Consider the following 20,492-nt stretch of genomic DNA (forward strand, 5'->3'; position numbering starts at 1 on the left):
CCCCGCTACCGCCCGCCGCCTCTTCCTTCTCCGGGAGAGGGGTGCTGGTGCCGCCGAACGGTGACGGAAGAGGCTGGTTCAACCAGAAAGGGTTTATTAATTAAAACGGTATTAATACATTTTAAAAAGAGAGAAAAAAAATTAAAAAAAAAACATTGTGCATTACATCGTGCTTACAGTCAGTAGTAAATTATATTTGCACCGTTTAACAGGAACATTATTTTTTTTAGAGGCACTCCCGGTGTTTATAAAGAATAATGCACTTAGGGATCTTTGTTTTGTTGACTGCTGCTCGAAGCTGCAACACCACCACGCATCATACCAATATCTCTGCCATTCATTATGTAAATTATCTTGTGTCCATATTATTAGCAGCAGTTGCAATTAAGAGTTCCTACCTCCTATATAATATGTAAACATTAAAAAATAATTAACAGTTCAGGAAAAAATAACTGCACTCTATGTTCTAACTGCTGTGTTATGCAAACATGCTGCCACTTAATAACAGACCATGGGTATTTTTGAAGACATTTAGGACCTTATATTCATAGAGCTGGGTGAGTCCAAATAAAGATTTAAAAAAAACCCCAGCTACATGTGCATGTGCATATACATATGCAATCAAATGAGGTTTCTGCTACCTAAACCAGCAGTGATCAGAGATTGGTTTCATAGGAAAAATTTAAATTTTCTTGTTCACTGAAACACGGTTCATTCCTTTGTGCAGTTTACATTCATGGATGAAAATTGAAGGGCTGTAATATTAAGACAATAGCTTCGGTTCTCCAGCTGGTAAATGACTTGGAACTTGAGTTACACACTTGAACAATTGCCAGATACCTGACTACTTAGTCTATTTTCTTATAAAGAAGAATTTGCAGTTCATTGAACTCCTCTATTTAAGGAGCTTTTGTATCACAAAATAGTTCAATCTGAGAAAAAGAAATATATATGAAATACATTTTCATAGAATAATATATCTGGAAAGGGTTTATTTAAATTTAAGCCCCATATCAAAAATATTCTGAAAGAGAAAAATGAAAAATGCACTTGAGGAAATTTGGGAATTGGAAGAAAAAAAATTAAGAGGTTTTTGTCAGTTTTGAAAGAATTTCTGGCATCGATCTTACCACAGCAGAAGAAACTACAACCAACAAGTACTCTAATGGGTCTTTCATAGATGTTCCTCTTGCTAATAAGGAATAGTTTCCAATGACTCTTGCAATAATGCCTTATTAATCATAATCTAAAGTAAGACATTTCTAATATAATAAGCTTAATTTCTCTCCCCTAAGCTTATATACCATCCCAATGTCCTAAAGATTACAAAATAACTGAAGTTGTCATTTCTAGCTAACTGCGATAAAAGCATTTGTTATGGATTTATTTATATGGAAATTCATATGGAATGCTTAAATTTATAGTGCTTATACAAAAACAAAACAGAGTTAAGAACTGGGTAAATGAACTCTGGCAGCTGGTGTACTAACAAAGATTTTAGGAAAAAGCTGAGAAAAGTAAAATAATGGTTGAGATTACTAAATACGGGGGATTGCAGGGTCATACTGCCACGTACTGTGAGTGATAGCTTGCAGTGTTCATATGTCAATAATGTCCCTTCAAAACAAAACAAAAACCTGTTTTCAGTAAGTATGGAGATTTTTTTTTTTATTACCCCTATAGTAATGAAGAAGCAGTCTAAATGGAAATTAAAAATAATTTCTTCCAGTGCCCAACAGCACATAGACTGGCAAGGTGTCAATTACTGTTCTGAAAATAAAATGAAGATACCAAGCATCTCCTATGCTGAGGTCCAAAGTGACCTCCAAGCACCCTTAAAACAAACAACAGATATTTCTAAAGTTCAGATCCATAAAGGATAACCTACTTTACCCTCTGAAACAGATAATGCAAACAGCTGAAAGCTTTTGACCTCTGTAGTCCTCTACACTAGGGATTAAAGTTGATAATAGTTGATAAATGAGTTTTTTATAGTTGTCCATAGACAGTATCACTTTGAAGAAAGAAAATAAGAATTTTCAAGGTTGTTTTGACTCTCTTACCAGTTCCTCCCTCAGATTCACACTGCTCTTTGAATAGGTACATAGTGTTTTCTCTATAAAACTTGAAGATTATTCTGTTAATTAGCACAAAACCAGAAGCTGCACAAGCAGCACAGAGTAACACAAGTATCTCACTATTGCTGACTAATTTTCAATTTGATGCAAACTAACAAAAGAGCATTTTTCCCTGAGAATCAATCCAAAAAGCAACCTCTTCACTCCTTGTAAATTAGCCTTGTAGTCTTATTTCTGCAACAAACTACCCTATTCGCAGTCTGTTCTTTGTTTTGTATCCTATTGTCTTGACAAGCCAAAGATACAAGAGCTAAGTGTAAGGTTCTGGACTGCATTATTACAGATGAGTTATCTCCAAAGACTTAACAGAGTAGTATCAATCTGATATCCAATGCACTCTTCAGCTTTCTGGCATACAAGGTACTCAATTACAACCAGTGCTACAGATATCTAAAATTCATTCTTCTCTTCAGACATACACACTAATAGACTCCAGTTAGTGTAAAAGTGCACCCAGTGTAACATTCAGTGCCCTGCAAAGACATGCTGGTTTCATTCACAATGGAAGTTTTCACCTTAAACTTATTTCCAATTCCAGTGTTCAAGAATTGATAAAATACTGTATTCAGGTTATTCCCAGGCAACCAGAGAAATGCTCTGAAGATAATCTGCAGATGCCATTATGAAGTCAGTCCATTCCTTGGCCAGCTCTTCAATGGAGACTTCCTCCCCCCCATATTCCTGTGGGAGAATGCTGACGGGGAAGTGTTCAGTCAGACTCTGCAAGTAGTTATTTCCATGCATATACACCTAAACCAAAATATTAAAAGCATTTACTTGGGTATGAATGCTAGACTACTGAGTGAGAACAGGCAGCAAAGCATCTCAGTGCAAGAGCTGGACCCACCAGCTTGGTTTAACTAAGTGTATTTGTTCATAACGAGTTCCGTAAAAGAAGGAACTACCTAGTGAGTTTCCCCTAGGTGCTCAAAGTCAGTCCTGCTCAGTATCTGAAGGCTGGTGAAGGATGGACTACAACCTGAGAACAGCATTTTATGTAGCCGTGAGCACAGGAGCCAAAACTAACTACACGCTTGTTCCAGACTGGTTTAGAAACACTGATGAGAGCACACATTACATCCAAACTGCTAAACTGAGCTAAACCATGGGAAGACTTGTGATTTGTTTAGTCATGATATCTTGTACTTGCCCTTCAGTCATTTCCAAGAAAAGAGCTGTGTCTGGCTCCTGGCCATTACTATCTGGTCCTGCCACATGTATTTAAAAACAAGATTATGTAGTATGTATGTAGGTTCAGACAGGTGTCAAGGAAGATACTCAACAGAATCTATGTATCAGTCCTTATGTTTCTGTTCTAACTGAAATTAGATCCTGGACTACTTCTTCACTTTAACCCTTGCAATACTGTAGGTTTGGTTCTTCTCCTCTTGCTTTATTGTAGCTATTTTGAAGTCTTGTTCATTACTTCCAGTCTGATACTTTTATAGGATCTACTGTCCTGGCGTGCAGTGGCTATTGCAAATGCCCAAGATCCATGTGCTGAGTAAAGGAGGCTTCAGAATGGGAATAACAATAGGCAGGGCTGCTTATTTTGTACCTTAGTTCTGCTGTTAACACTTCACTTCTGTGCCAGCTGAAAACTCCAATATTTTTCCTATGCTGCAATAAACTGTAGTCCTTGGCACGCATTTGCATCCAAATACAAATTTATTTGCAGATTTATAATGGCAAAACTATTCAAAACAACTAAGGAGCTGTTTGGAAAGAATCTTTGAAGTTAAGTCTGACCAATTTTTGATGCATAAATGCCTCTGGAGGTCTCTCAGGGCTAAACAGTTGTCTTCTACTAATTCTGCACAACTTGGAGCATAAAACACTGTTTAGTGATCATTTTTCTCTGTCATTTATAGGCAGAGTACTGGAAAGTCCAGGATCTATTTCTTTCTAGTTCTGCAGAAGAATTGTTATGTGACCTCAAGCAAATTATTTAACCTCTTTGCATCACAGTGTTTTTTATCTTTAGAGTAGTGATAACAGCACCATTGCAATTGTCATGCTATTATTGACTGCAAATGCTTTACAGTTAGATTCTGGAGGTCTGTACGACATTAACAAACAAAACTGGTTTATGCTCTTCATTACTCAGGAGGAACAGAGCCTAAGGAAGTGCTACAGATTGTCATATAAGGGTTTTGTGGCAGAAAGAAATATTTGTGTGCACTCACCCGTTGCTTTATTTTTTCAGTGAGAAAAGGCTTAATTAGAGCGAAGACTGGGTGGAAGAATAAAGGCTCATTAATCAAGTGGATACCTCGAACTTTCAGTGGAAAGGAATCCTGTCAGCAGACATGAAAAACAGAATAAGAAAAAGAAAACATTATTGAAACACTTCTATTAGTAAGGACAAGACTGTGAAAACTGTCTAGTCCATAGGTGAAAGTATTCCTTCTGACCTTGCCAATTCTTGCATTTTGTAGTGCTGTAGCAGTGTAAATTAAGAACAACATTTAGAAAAAGCATATCTTGTTCCTCCCATTAGAAAGAAAAATCTCACCTTTTTTAAATCTCAGTGTGAGGTGAGACTGAATATTAAAAACAAACAAACAGAAAAACAAAAAAGAAAAGTATCATCAAATTGCACATAATTTGTATTGTACACAAACCTTGTTCTCAGCCATTTTCTAAAGAACAATTTTTTCCCAACAAATATTCTGCTACTAATTTACAAAAAACCTATCTAGCTATGTGCTATTATTGGCAATAGTCTGAAGGATAATACGTAAATATATATAAATTATTGAAGATACTAACTTTAAGTTAAATAAATTATATTTTTTATTTAGAGATAAGCCTTGAAATTACTAGGAATTTGACCAAGCCAGAAGTTCAGTTTTACAACAAGATTACTGTTTTAATAAAATTAAAATGTCTGCCATACAGCCTTTATAATACAAAATAACTTGGATTCTACTTGTGTTCATTTAAAAGTTCCAGATCTTTGAATTTTAAAAGAAAATATGGCAGTGATCAAAGCAAGCTTTATGCAATGGGGAAAGTAAAACTTCCATTCATATCCCACCTGATACTACCTCGGAAACAGATGTTTTCTGTTTATAAAAATGGTAATTCTCACAAACATATCTCCTCACTAGTTCTGTAGTTCTAAGGAAAAAACTCCAAACCCAACACATGTATTTAGTGCCACTCCTTTTAGATTTTAATGTATGATAAAGACCTTAAAATTTTCAGCATGTATGTTTATTTAATGTTATTATGGGTTATCATATACTTAAATTCTACTATCATGATTTCACAAAACAATTTTCTATAACAGATAATAGATTTTTCATAACAGATTTTCAAGATAATGTCACTTATTATTCATACTATGCTTTCCATTCCTTGGTACATACTTCCTTTCTATTAACTTCTGTTTCTTGATACAAGATAGCAATTTGCAAGACATATTTCTTGAGTAAAACACAGGGTTAAAACTAAAGTTTCTCAGCTTTTACTTATAAGCATGTTCTGGAGTGCATTCAACATGCCCTGGGGTGCATCAGGCACAGCATCTCCAGCCTGGCTAGGGAGGGGATTGTCCCACTCTGCTCTGCGCTGGGGTAGCCTCACCTTGAGTCCATTTTTGGGCACCACAATATTAAAAAGACATTAAGCTATTAGAGAGCATTCAAAGGAGGGCCACGGGAATGGTGAAGAATCTGAAGAGCAAATCTTATGAGGAGTGGCTGAGGTCACTTGGTTTGTTCAGCCTGGAGGAGACTGAAGGGAGACCTCACTGAGGTCTTCAAGAAGGGGAAGAAGAGGGAAAAGTACTGATCTCTTCACTCTCCTGACCAGGGACAGGACCCAAGGAAATGGCCTGAAGTTGTGTCAGAGGAGGTTTAGGTTGGATATGAGAAAAAAGTTCTTCACCCAGAGGGTGTTTGGGCCCTGGAACAGGCTCCCCAGGGAAGTGGTCACAGCACCAGCCTGACAGAGTTCAAGAAGCATTTGGACAATGCTCTCAGGCACATGGTGTGACTCTTGGGGTGTCCTGCATAGGGCCAGAAGCTGGTCTCAATGATTCTGATGAGTCCCTTCCAACTTAACATATTCTATGATTCTATGGTTCTATGATATTGAACAACACTAATATAATCTCTGGGTATAATTTACAAACCCAGTTAAAAGTGATGAAAGGAATCAGGGGGAAAAAAAGAGTTAAAATTCTTTCTCTTCTTAGAAAAGAACACTGGAAACACACAATTTTTAATTTTTTTTCATAGCTCAAAAAACATTTAGAAGCTTGAAAAACACTGAAAAAATCAGAAATAGGTCAAAATGGAAACATCATATTCAAAGAATTTCCTACTTTGAGATAATGGATTGAAACCTTTAGATGTACTTGCAAATCCTATTCTGATTCCTTTCTGTCAAGGTTAAAAAAATTACCAGCAATTTGTTTACTACCTCAGAAATCAACTGAAACACTCTCAGTAGTCCTGTTTTCATGAGATCTGCCCCACAACTGCATAACACCAAGACTTCTTATTCTAGATGTGCAAAGTTGGGAATACCTGATGGTTTCACTAAAGTTTTACAGTAGATACCAAGAAGAAAGAACATCTGAAGTTCTGATGATATTAATTCAATGACTAAGCTTTGATTGAATCTCAGATATAAACCTTACCAAATCAGAGCAAGAGATTATCTCCCTGGCTCATTTCCATATCACAGGCTAACAGTTTTATTATTACTGACTTTCAACCTAACTTCTGAAGGAAAATAGGATTATTGGACTACACTGTAGCTTGCCTGTCATTTCTCTGTCCCCTTTTTTCTTTCATTTTTTTCTCTCAAATTCAGTGGCAAAGTTCAACTGAATTTGGCAGAAAGGAATAAGCCTTAAAGATAGTAAAGTCCTGAGAAGTTTTGTGAAAAATAGGAGGTGAGATAGCAGTGATTTGCACAAAACAATGCTCATGTTGGGGGAAAAAAGCCAAGCAGAACATAAATGTTGTACATTCTGTTGTTAGGAGATGAAAGATCACATAAGCATCATCCATACTGGTAACAAGTTAGGAGTGTCTTGCTCTTAACTATTCATAGTGCATGCTACTTTTAATATTCTCTGAGCCAGGAATAAATGCTTTAAATATTGAGTTAATGCATAAAAGAATGGAAGAGAAGAGATGAAACAGGATAGCAAACACAGATCCTTCCAAAACTGGGCTTCATTTGCTCTTCCAGTCATGAAATTCTTGTGTTGGTGGAGTTCTTATAAAATATCAGAAGTTAGAGGGCATTTACTGCTATAGAAGAATAAACTTTAAGTAAAATCAAGCACAACCTATGACTTGTAATGGATTTAGGATTTTGTTCTTCTAAGTTGCAGTCTGAGAATGTCTATGGAAGGAAAATTTACAAAATTTACTTATAGCTTGGAAGAGATGAAAAATTGGAAGTCATAGCAATGAAGCTGCATAAAGCACTATGTCATACTTACTGTGAGAACAGCAGCAATTTTCTTGGCCACTGCTGGACTGATTTGAAAAGCATGAGCAAATCTCCACCCTTGAAGGTCAAAGATGGCCTTGACTCCATTTCGCTGAGTCTCAATCTCCTTTACAATGAGTTCAGATGTGATGAGGCTTACACGAAACACATCATATGCTGTAAATAAACTGGGATCCCATTGTCCTGAAGAGAAGACAGATTACCCTGCATTGCTATGAGAATACCCCATACACCTGCACTTTTGCTTCCTACGGCTTCTAATGTGCTTCTCAGGAACAAGAATTAACCAGCAATAACGAAATTCCTGAAACAAACTGTTTTGCTAATGCATAAGTTGCTTTGTGTGCCTGCTCTCTCACTCATCTTTAATGCTCTTTTAGTAGATAGTACCACGTAATGTAGCATGTTCTACCTATAGCCATAGGCCCAGTACAACGTTTTGACAGGAACAGCTTAATTCAGTAACAGTCATGCTAGCAGAATCATCAATCCAATCCATTATTATAACTTTTTTTCAGCACAGTAATTCTCTCACAATTCAATGAATCTCACTTTTTTTTTTTTCTGAGGCCTGAGCAAAAAATTGCATGGGATGAGCCTTAACCTTAGATGAAAGCTTTAGAGGGCACAATTGTCTACTAGACCAGCTGATAATAAGACAGTTCTTTGAAAGCTGGCAAAAATAATGTCTCTGTCCAAAACAAACATAAAGAGATATGGTGTTCATTTAACTACATATTTTTTTAAAAGATTTTTGGGATGTACATCAAACATTTTCCAAGTGTTGTTAGCTAGGGCTCTTTGGCTACAACTAAACAGTGAAAACCTGGTGAACTGCTCATCCAAGCCTAAACTGAACACTGATACATGGCTAAGTGTACACCTTTTTTTGTGTTCTCCCTGCTCTGTGCTGCATCTGCATCAGTACCACAGTCTTAGCCCATAGCTTTGAAATTTATATGAAATCAAATGATTGTTGGGACATTCAGAGCCAAAAAAACACATAATCTTACAAGTTTTAATCTTTAAGTTTCTTTCAATGTAACAAGAATTTCACTAAAAAGAAAATTAAGTTCTTCATAAGGGATTGTACAGCTTTAGCCACACTAATTTATAAGTAAAATTATGTAACAGTTACAGCTCAGTAAACTCATCTTTAAATTAATGTAAATATCTTTCTAGCAAGGAACATGTTTTACCTTTCTAGTTAACACATTCTGATATGATCTAATTTTATCAACCCCTGCAGTTGTACTCATAAAATATTTTTGGTTTGCTGCTGAAATTGTGATAATTAAAAAATAAATAAACCACAAAACAAAGCAAACAAACAAAACCCCAAAACTTCAGTGTCAGAATCAGGTGTGAAACACTTACAAGCAATTCTGTCACTCACCAATTCTGTATATTAGAACTTTGCTTCCGTGTGGGTCTCTTGATTTTAGGACTCCATGATAGCCAGCTTGCAGAAGACCAAGAACAGAAGATGGTTGTAAATCTGCACTTATTTCTGGGCATTCAATTCTCCACTTCTGATAATTCTTCAATAACTGGAAAAAAAATTAACGTGGATATCAGGTAAGCATCAGCTATTGTAGTAAAGACACAGTTAAAAATATGTTTTCCACATGTGGTCACAGTCAGGTTTAATTCATTAAATTAGCTATAATTTAATTGTATATTTTAACCAAATCACTCCTTGAAACAGAAGGTTGCTATACTGGATCAAGTAAGTGAGTAAATTTCCATGATGAATTTAGAATCCAGTCAAATCATTAATGGACTGCAGTTGCCATTTTGTGGCAAAAATGAAAACTGAATGTACAATAAGGCCGTAGTTTCTATGTAAAATGCATCTAAACCTCATTTTTTCCTCTCAGGAAACCTTTAGGATTGTTCATTTTGCTACTGCATCAGACTCATTCAGGATTTTTTTAAATTTAGACGTGCAAAATTTTATGGAGGAACATTCTCCTTCACTCACACACCCTCTCCCTTCCTCCCTATTTTTTACACAGTCATAAATAATTCCAGTTTACTATTTGAAACAGGTATGCTGATCAGCATATCCAAAACCATTTCTGAAGTCCCTTCTACCCCTCTGAAATGAGATAATATAACAAAGTAGTGGGTCCATTACACATTTGACAATTTCCCTCCCACAGAGTGGAAATAATGAGAACCTGTTGGCTAAAACAGAGATCCTGTCTGTTGTCAGGGTCATGGTCACCCTGGTTCCTAAGGCTGGGAGGCAGCATCATAACCAGTATTTCTAAGGCACAGGAAGAGCTGTGTGTTGAAAGGCGATGGATTAATGCTAAGGAAGAGGCAATTAAAGGTGTTCCTTTGTGAGGTAACATCTGTGTTGAGGAATTACAGGCAGCACTGTGAAAGGTCACCTTAGAGACAGATTGTGAAAAATTAAGTTGTTGATGCAGTAGTTCTAATTTCCAAGTCTAATTACTCTTTCTCCTTTAATATTTGTTAAGTGGTTGTGGGGAAAATGAGCTATGCCCTGCAACTAAAATTTATTTAAGACATTTTGCTTAAGTAGGAAGCTCTGTAGGACTGTCTTCTAAAATGCTTCCTCACAGCTCATCAATTAAATTTTGCCTCTGCTGTATCACCTCTGCTAAGTTCTCTAGCACTAAGTTTGGAAATTAGAGAGGTAACTATTACAAGTAATTCACATTTTGTTTTAATTTCCTCAGTGGCTATGACTTAGAGTTCTAACCCAAGACCTTCAAAAGTAGCTAAGGGAATCAGAATTTTTTAGAACTTTGTTTCACAAGAAACTGAAATGTAGCTTTAAATCTTAAAGGAAGCATGCACAGCCTAGCTTTTAAAATCATTTCTATATTTCAAAAACAGGAAAACCCAATCTGATCCTCAGCACAGTTTCACAAATTAAATGTGCTCACCACACTAAAAGCATCAACCAAAAGTCTTTTATTTCCTATAATTTGTATTAACAGGAATTCTTTTTTTTTCTTTGTCAATTACTCCATATTTCACAACAGAAATACTGAAGTTAAAAGAGCTGTCAGGTCCAACTAATAGAATATAACCTTAAAAAAATTTATTGTATCTATGCAAGTACAATTTTCTTCAGCCTTTTCATTGGAAGAATGGTCAGAAGAAACTTCAGTAAAATTGAATTCATCCCTTGGAAAATCAGAGCATCAGCTATGCTGATTCTTACCTACAGACTCTTAGAGGGAGACCTGAGACTCACCATCCTGTAGCTCACAGCATGCTCATGTCAGATAATTAGTCTTACGTCTTACCCTTCCCTCTACTTTGAAGCTTCTTGTATCATTTTACATATAACATACTTTTTCTTCAGCTTAATGCTTTTCTGCTCAGATTAAGGTCTTGAAGGATTTTGAAGGTCTCTCAAATGAATTGTCATGAGAAAACTATTTATAAAACATTACTGTTTATCAGCAGAATTTACATAAAAATACATGGTATACTGACCAGAAATTAGCTATATTTTTATGGAAGTAGAGCCTATAACTATGTATTTAGATCCAAAAAATAAAGAAGTTCATATACCATGCTAGAATCCCTCTTGATTTGGCAGTGAAAAAAAGTGGATAAAAAGCCTCATCTACCACCATAGAAAGAAACATTTAACCATTAGGAGAATTTTATTAGCAGCCTTTTGACTGCATTAAATCAGTTCTAGACTAGGCTAATTTTAAAACTAACTAACAAATAAACAAGGTGAGGGAAAGAGGGAGGAAGTAGGGAAAGTAAGTTAATTTGTGGAACAGGAGTTCACTATAATTGCAAAGATGGGCCTGTTGAAGTACTCTGATTATCTCACTCTGTCAGTACTTGACTGTCTACAAAGGGCACTGTTTGAGCAATCCCGACTGCTTTGTGCCAGACAGCAATGTCAACATGTTTTTTCCTTGGTCTTTCCAAAACAGACTCTGAAACAGCAGCAGAATACAAAAACACCCTGAAAAGAGCTATGCAAACATCTGTAGCTTTGTCATTTCTCACTTTTCTTCTAAAATCTGTGGTGCTACAACTTAATGAATGTATATACTTTAAACACCTCTTTGAAGAATTCCCTGCCAAAAATAAGATGAGAATAAAAATGATACATTAATTCAATAACCTAAATAATCCTGTCCAGTCTGTACAGTTACTTTTTCAGTTTCATGATATTTACATTTTCCAAGTTGGAAACAACAAGGATTTAAGTTCTTGGACCTTGGAAGAAAGAGAGTGCTGTTTGCAGCTTGTGATACACTCAAGATCCTTACAGAAGGCATCGTTTACCTACTAGTGATGCCTTTTCCTGGTCTTAAAATCAAGAGTCATACACAGTTAGAAGGGGGAAAGGGATTTTGTCTTGGTATTTATTTTAAGGATCCTTAGGTGCACACGTCCAGGTCATATGCATCGAAATGCACCCCGCCGAGTCCATACCCCAAAAGATCGGGTATAACATTATAGGTTTTACTAATTAGCATATCTATCAAAGACTCCCCAGTAAGAGGCTCAAGTGAGCCCCCCTCCCCAAGGAGCCTTCCCCTGGATGGTTCTATCTTAGTTTACAGAATGTGTTCTGGAGAGGACATTGGGGTCTGGGGCACACTGATCCCTAACTATGAAGCTTCTAAAATGTTTTGTCTCTTAGCTTGACAAACAAGTCCAAGAATGTAGGCAAAATGCACTAGGAATACAGAAGTTGTAAAAAGGTATAACAGGGGTATAACAGAAAAGGCAAAAAATCTTCATGGCATCACTAGCACACCCATTAAGGAGTAAATATACGGTTGGAATACTGCTGACACTTTCCATGACATGAGCAAGTGGGGCATCTTTCAAGCACATAACATGGCTAAACCTAAAACATACTTCCCTTGGCAAGAAAATCACAAAGTGCTGAAGAGTTCTTAGATTTTGAAAACCTAATCTAATTACCTGCAATGATTTAGATCTGAAGTAAAGGTTAGCATTAGAGAATCTTCCACAGTATCTACAGCTAGTTTTGGCAGATATTCTGTAAATTTTAATTTATGTAGGCAATCTCTTTCTTACAGCTGCACATGGTCAAGTCTTACACAGCCACTTAAAAGAGTAATCCTTAAACATGTAAAGGAGTTCAAAAACTAGCAGTGGGTACTTACAGGTATTCTAGTTTCACTGTTTAAGCACAGAAATTAATGGGAAATTTTTTTAAAGTATGATTTTTTTTTCCCAGCAAGGAAAAACATAAATGTATACAACAAACACATTGGCTGTAAGTGAAACAACCTAATATTAGGAAAAACAGACTCATTCACTACCCAGTATAAAAAACGGCTCACACACCTACAACACAAGAAAAACCTCTCAATGTATAATTATCTGTGTTTACAAACTGAATAACCTACTTAGGATCTGCTCAGCATCTGAAAATAGATGCAAGATAACTTGATAAAGGGGAGAAATCTGGATGAAAAACTCCAGTGTCTGGAGTTAAGCATTAAGAGTGTTTTTTCCTGAAGTCTGTTGGGCATAGTTCCAGATTTTTGAACATAACAGATTACAAAGTCACCAGTTAAACCAAGATTCATGTCCTACAAACCAAAGTGAACTTAGTACTTTACTTAGACACAAAAGAACTGGAAAACTTTGTGCTTGTTAGAGAAACTAATGCATCTGTATACATAAATGAATTATATTTTTCTTGATTAATAACTATTTCTTTATTAACATAGATGATAGGCAGAACGAGGCCTCTATTGTGTCAGTAGTTGTACCAATGCACACAATGCTTGGGAAAAAAATGTTTTCTACTGGCATTCTTTGCAGGAGAAACCACAGCTCAAACTTCAGAATATAAACCTTTGTGCATATGTATTTTATACTTCTTTTTATGTATGTCTATACAGATGTACGAGAATTTAATCACACGGTATACATAGACAAAGAATTTTAAATATTTTATAGAGACATAGAACTTTCCCAATTCCACATGCATTACCTCTTTGTCACTGGAAAAAGACTGGCACATGCTGGCTTAGCACAAAGGGAAGCCTGGCTGACTGATTTATGTTTCCTCAAGAGTCAGCTCAGAGAGCTAATAAGGGCTCTTCCATCCTTTTCAAGGAATGCCTTAGTATTGATGGAAGAAAAGCAGCCAAGTAACTGATTTTAACTTAGTATTTATGTTTGAATGATGTGAAGATCCTCAGAGAAAATGTCTGAGACTCAGCAGTGTGTTTGGCACTACAGAAAACAACCCACCTTGTACATCATAGCCATCCTAAGCAACTTACTTGCAGTACGACACACTAGGAAAACCTCATTCCTCTGTAAGTTGAATGCAGAGAAAAACCAAAGTCTGGCTATATATGAACCTTGGTATCAACCAGAACTCCTAAAAGGATCCTAGATATTTAGAGAGTTTTCAGTGCCACAGAAGGGATGCTTACAATAGTATGCTATGAAAACCCTTTGCATAGAGCTTCAATGTCAAACATTTTCATTCTGTTCCCCAGAGTATAATCTATTTCAGGTACAAAAAGTATTCCAAAGTCACTGAGAGTCAGTCCTATATGAGAGTTATGGGCTGTAAGGCACAATAAAACACACTAGCAAAAAAACATTTACGTCCAAAAGGAGATGCTAGTTCTCCAGATTTCACATATCACTAGTGAATCCAAGTGACAGTGCTTTTGATGATAACAGTGAGGTCAAACATACACACATAGCTGGTACATTCAAAAAGGGGCAGACACTGATCTCTTCTCTGTGGTGACCAGTGACAGAACAGGAGGGAATGCCCTGAAGTTGTGTCAGGGGAGGTTTAGGTTGGACATTAGAAAAAGGTTCTCTACCCTCAGGGTGGTTCGGCACTGGAATGGGCTCCCCAGAGAAGTGATCACATCACCAGCCTGACAGAGTCCAAGAGGCATTTGCACAATGCTCTCAGGCACATGGTGTGACTCTTGGGGTGTCTGTGCAAGGCCAGGAGTTGGACTTTGATGATCCTTGAGGGTCCCTTCCAACTCAGTATATCCTGTGATTCTGTGAGAATAGTCTGTTCCTGAGCTTAACTGAATAATCATTGTCTTTAAGAAATTAAGACAGTTTTGTCTCTTCTTCGAATCCTTCAATTCCAGCTACCTGTTTCAGTGCTGGATTTTCTTGTAGCATGAGAGATATCAGTGTATCAGTAGTTAAAAGCAAGTCTGGAACTGCCATTGGAAAAATGTAAAACATTGCTGTTATGAGTCACCATCAAAGATTTAGAAACGGGATATCTTGAAACAATCTACCTGATTACTCTTTTCTGAAGCATTTCCAAATGTTGGTAACTGACATCAGATAAATCTGTGTCAATTATTAACCAGAAATGCATCAATAAAAAGGTCTGGTCAGTTGCCAGACTCTTGATTCATGTTTAAGGCTAAGCCCATACTAAGATGCTGGACAACTGTTGCTTACAAGCATTGACAGAGCCATGAACTTTGGTTATCCCTTAGCTGCTCTAGAAATACTATGCAGTAGTACACAGCAGCCCAGTGGGCTATGAGAGTCTGTATCAGCCTGAACACCAATCCAAGAGGCAACCAGGACAACAGGACAACAACAGCCAGGACAATCAAACCAGGACAGGAGGGAAGAGCCACTGTCTGGACTGATGGCAGGAGGGCTCTGTCTAGGATGAAGTACTAACAGAACTTCTTCATGAAGTCACACTTGGGTTAGATGAATATACAATTTGTGACCATGACAGATTTTTGCACAATAATTCTCTTGGGCCTTTGATATACCAATTGCAGTAAACATATTCCTTTGGAGGGGAAAAAAAAAGGAAAAAAAAAAAGAGAACTGCTTGTGTTATTCTTCCCATACTGTAAGAGAAGTATTCTAGAAAATGGTGTCAGCTGGTATGTAGAAGATTAAGTACAAGTGGCTACAGCACTTGGGGAACTGAAATTCTAGACAGAAACATTAAACACAGGTAGGTTTTGAACATCAGAATCTCTTAATTTGAAGAAAGGTTTGAAATTCAGAAACTTAGCAGTCTGTGGAGACCTAGAAAATCTAAAGAGGTTTTAAAAAGACTTAACTTTTTCAAAGCAGGTCCACAGTCTAGAGGGCTGATTCTCAAGAGGAACATAGGCAATTTGCTACTTCTTAGACTTCCACCTCTAAACCTAGCCTAGATTCCACACTCCCAAAGATTAGTCCTACCTACAACACACCTCACAATTAACCACTACAAAGTGCAGAAATGTATGGGCCAAATTCAGGAGTGCCACTGTCCTGTCTACAGGATTGCCAGTAACAACCAATTGCAGTGCAATTAGGAGTGCATATTCAGGAGTCCATGTTGTCCTCATTAAGCCCTGCATTTTGGAACCAAGAAACAGAGGAAAATAAAATGGCTTTTGTTGGGAAAGAAAAAAAAGGCATGGTCCTACAATTGTTAGTGCACAGCTTTGATGTAAACAATCTCACAAACCTCAAGTAGAAGTAAGATCCATAAAACGCAAAGGAATCTGACTTGACTTCTTGGCTCTTCTGCTGAGGAGGAACGGTTTAAAGCTATGATGCAAATCTCATGAGTGAAATGAAAAGAGCAAAAATACAATCTCTAAAGCTATTTATGATTAAGGGCCTAATTCAATTTCTCAGATTCTTATTTTAGCTACTACCTTGATCCTGCAATACATACGTACACAAACAATCTTCCCTTACGGTGACTAAACTTGAAAAATCTACAGTCCAGAGAAGTCAGAAACTAATAGGTGAGCTCTGTTGGGCAATGCTGTGTAATCAGCATGAAATTCCATGGAAACACAGATTTCAGTTGGCACATGTAAATCAATGCTTCTGCCCTGGGAGGATTTGGAAATACTTTCTGTTCCAAAGGTTTAATGGTTGTCAATCTTTCTTTAAAAAAAAAAATAAATAAATAAACTGATAACGATCTGTGCCCTTGGATATTAAAAATATGTGTACTCTGTGGCAAAAAGGCGTACAAAGAGCCAGGAAAGTAACACGACTTACCAAAGCCTCCAAGGAGTGCTGTAAATGACTAAACTGCAAGCAAAAAGAAGTTTTTACTCATAGTTTTAGACTACTTATAAGTCTGTAGTGAAACTAGTACGGCTACTAGTAATCTGAGCCTGATAATCACGACAAAGGTGTCCTTTAAAAAATACTGTTTCCTAACCGGAGCTGTGACCTTACCGCATTTACTGTAGAGGCGAGTGACTGTACCACGCTTATCACAGCCTTTATGTTACCACATCCGTATCGCACGGAGCCAGCCGCGACACCGCACATTGATTCGGTGCCACGCCGAAGACACGCGTGACAAGCAATTAGTTACACCCTGAAACTCCTCGCTCGGCCTCGGCCGACCCAGGCAGCGCAGGGCACGGACACCCCACACCCCATCCCCGCAGCGAGAGCCCAGCCCGGCTGCTCCCGTCCCGGCCGGGGCTGGCTCACGGCCGCCGCGGGGGCTGCCCAGGCACCGGGACCGGCGGCCGCCGCCCCCTCCTCACCCTCCAGGCCAGGTCCAGGTGGAAGTCCCGGGCGCGCAGGAACCGCACCAGGAAGGCATCGGAGAGCGGCTGCGGCCAGCGCTGGCCGGGCTCTGCCTCCGCCCGCCGCCGCAGCTCGGACACGGCGCTGCGCACCCGCGGAGAGTGGTCGGGCAGGTCATTGAGCTGCCCCGCGCCCGGCGGACCCTGCGACATCCCCGCGGCACGGCCGAGCTCAGCCCCGCCGCCTGCCCGCTCCCATTGAGAGCGGCGGCGCGGCGGGGCCCGGCCGGGCTGCCCCCGCCCCCGGCGGGGCTTAACCCCTGAGCACCCTCCCGGGCCCGAGGCAAGGGAGGCGGCAGGTGTGCCGCGTCCTCGGCCCGCCCGGCTGCGGCCGTGCCTCTTTTGGGGTTGCTTTTTCACTGTTATGGACTTGACCGGTTTTTAGGATTTTATGCTTTAAGCCTATCTCCTGTTTTTCGCTTCCAGCCCCAAAAGTGAGCTATACCTGCTGCCTCTGGAGGGCGAGGGGCGGCCCCACCGGGCAGGGAGACCCCCGACACTGTAGCCGCGGCGCCCACCGCCGGAAGGTCACCCCGGACCCCTGGGACGTGCTAAGGGTAGTGGCCTCCCCTTTTGGCGAAAATAATCCATCTTTAGATACTAAATCGCAAAAAGCTGCAACTTCATTGCAGCTTGAAAATGAAGTGCAAGACGGTATCACTGCTGGTGCAAAACTGTCTTGGAGCACCTCATCCTTAACATGGATATGCAGTAACGAAAATATATTCACTCTGCCAGAAAAGGGTAGTGAAATTGAATTCAGTCCTAGTCAAGTTTGCTGCCCAGCAGTGAGTTCGATTATGAAAGGTAAAGAGTTCATTGCTGTTGTTAGTATTTTTAGTAGTACCTTTTCCTTGGATTAGGTTTCCTTTGAGATCTCTCTGGCCTACTTAAGCTAAAAGCCTTATTTTATTTAATATATAATTGATAAGGCATACTTCGGCCTAGTAAAAAGATTTACAAAACTTTGTTCCAGATTACTTTCCCCTTTTCTGGCTTTCTACAGTTAATACTTACTTTTTGATCAGCGTTTTGGTTGTATCTAACCACGTCTTGGATTCTTATACACTGCTTAAAGGTCTACAGGTATCCCCCTCAGCTTTACAAATCTAAGAAAAACATCTGCCTAGCTAAATGCAGATAGGCAAAGAGTGGGAAGCTGTTAATTTCTCTATTTTTGTTTTACCTCTGTCTCATAAATTCTTTTACTCAGAGTTCAGATTAAATGCAGGAGATGCAGGGTTCTTCTATTTGATGTTTATTATTTCTTATCTATAGCACAGCTGTGTGCCTCTAAGTTAACAAGGTGGAAAACGGCTGAGTGCTACAGTCCAAGGTCTTTTAAAGTCCAATCTATCAAATTATGGAATGCCAACTAATTTATTTTTACTTATAATCCAGTAACTAAACATTCATGTTCCACACTGCGAGTTTTTGAACCAATACCAAACCACCCAGATTTGTGAAGAAGAAGGAGGAAAGAAGAAGAACTAACTCACACCCCAAATCCTCCATTTTGTTATATGCATATTATTATATCCCAGAAACCTAAATTTTCTACATCTCTACCTATTCCACCCAGTGACATAACTTTAATTACACAGCAACAATCTCAGTGTTATCCCATAATTTGGGAAGCCTTTCCCAAGGCCTCAGGTCAAATGCAGTGTGCTTTTGAAGTGCCTGTCAGCACTGAAAGACTGAAATTCTCTGAACTCAGGGTTCCAACATCTCCCCCTCCTGTTTGAAGCATGAACACTGCTTTAACTGCTTTGTTAAATCATTGTCGGATACACTGAAGTAGACAAGGTACAAGTACCATGATGGCAATCAAAACATACATGCCCAATTTCAAAAGCTCTCTCCACAGGGGAGCAAGGCTGAACCAATCAAACAGATCATCCATCCATGATCCTTTTTCAACTTTGAGTTTGGTGAGACCTTCTTCTAATTGTTGAATGCTCTTGTGTATTGACACCAAATGATCAGAAAGGTTCATGCAACACATTCCATCAAAGTCTTTGCATCCACGTCCATGCACTAGCAAAAGGAAATCTATCGCTGCTGTTTTGCAGAGTTGCATGTCTTACACTTTGAACACCTTTAACAAATTGCTCAATGCAAGAGAAATGGCTTGAGATTTCTTACTTAGCCAACAGCCTAATTGATCCAATTGTTTCAAGGCTGCTCCTACAGCAACTTGAGGTACAAAGAGAGCTGCAGCAAACCTTCTTCCAGAATTCCAGGCTTTAAAATTATCATTACAATCAGGTGTATATTGATTGACAAATCTTTTTCCTCTATGCTTATGTTCTTTTATCATTTTTACGTTAGGTGTTAGTAAAGTAAGTTTCCCAATGCTACATGGTCCACCTTTGGGGTTTGATGGAATGGCAGGCCAAACTCTATCTCCACAAATGAAAAAGTGTCCTTGTGGTAATTGTAAAGGGACATGGTTGGGTGCTGTGTGCAAGACTGAGGTGAGATTGCACCAAGATGTCGCATTATTATGCAATGCATGATTTGGAGTAACGTCTGTGATTTTGTTTTTATTTTGTTTTGACTCAGGAGAATCAAATATTATGCAAAAATCCATTTTTACTGAGCCAAAGATTTCCAGTACTTGAGGCTCATAGGGTGTCTCAGGGAGAAATTTAGCCCAGAGACCCCATTCCTCTGTGGGATTCATGAGAAATCATAAAAGATCTGAAGAGACATTTTTTGGTACTGGCCAATTGTCTACTGGTAAACCAACCAAGCAGGTTGAAAATGGCTTTTCTGGACTTGAACAAATGGTATCCAAGCCTGAGGTATCAGCTAAGGTCACCCAAACATTAGGTTTAGGTTGACTCACAGGCAGGATCGCCTTACTTAAGGCAAACTGTGAAATAATAAGTCACAAGTATAATATCTGATTAAGTTTAATGCTTCTCTTTGGTTTCTTTTCCCAATCTTGTTCTGCGAGAAGCCAAGCGTAAGGCACGGAAGTTATTTCTTTTGCATTCGGTTCCACAAATTTGGACCTCTTTGGATTCTCTCTAAAGTTTTCTCCAATTACGACTATTTTCTTCCTCATGACCTAATATAATTAAAATTTCAGTGGCCTTACACTTCATATGTAATTCTGAATCGTAACATGATCCACACCACACACTTGTCAACAAGGCTTTATGATATCAACAATTCCCACAATATTATACTGGCACAAAACCCAAGGTTCACAGCTTCTGCATGTGGGACAAGAGATGTGTATCATCAGCTGAGGTCTTTTGGCAGTTCACATCTGGGTGTTTGCTTCTCTGCT

The 20,492-nt window shown here is 38.6% G+C and overlaps 1 protein-coding gene across 2 annotated transcripts; it reads right to left on the reverse strand.

Annotated features, from left to right (window-relative positions):
* Window positions 1-77: 77 nt before the first annotated feature.
* Window positions 78-17,408, reverse strand: TTPA (alpha tocopherol transfer protein). Of its 2 annotated transcripts, none has more exons than XM_069004852.1 (5): window positions 17,147-17,408; window positions 9,013-9,166; window positions 7,606-7,799; window positions 4,325-4,435; window positions 78-2,832 (listed from the first exon to the last, which is right to left on the reverse strand). In XM_069004852.1, the coding sequence occupies exons 1-5, from the start codon at window positions 17,339-17,341 to the stop codon at window positions 2,791-2,793; spliced, it is 696 nt and encodes a 231-aa protein (XP_068860953.1). In that variant the 5' UTR covers window positions 17,342-17,408; the 3' UTR covers window positions 78-2,790. The 2 variants fall into 2 exon arrangements, with proteins under 2 accessions (XP_068860953.1, XP_068860952.1); XM_069004851.1 differs by having other exon boundaries at window positions 78-2,888; window positions 17,147-17,407.
* Window positions 17,409-20,492: the final 3,084 nt, after the last annotated feature.

Source organism: Aphelocoma coerulescens, chromosome 2, assembly GCF_041296385.1.
Source record: "Aphelocoma coerulescens isolate FSJ_1873_10779 chromosome 2, UR_Acoe_1.0, whole genome shotgun sequence".
Lineage (NCBI taxonomy): Eukaryota > Metazoa > Chordata > Aves > Passeriformes > Corvidae > Aphelocoma > Aphelocoma coerulescens.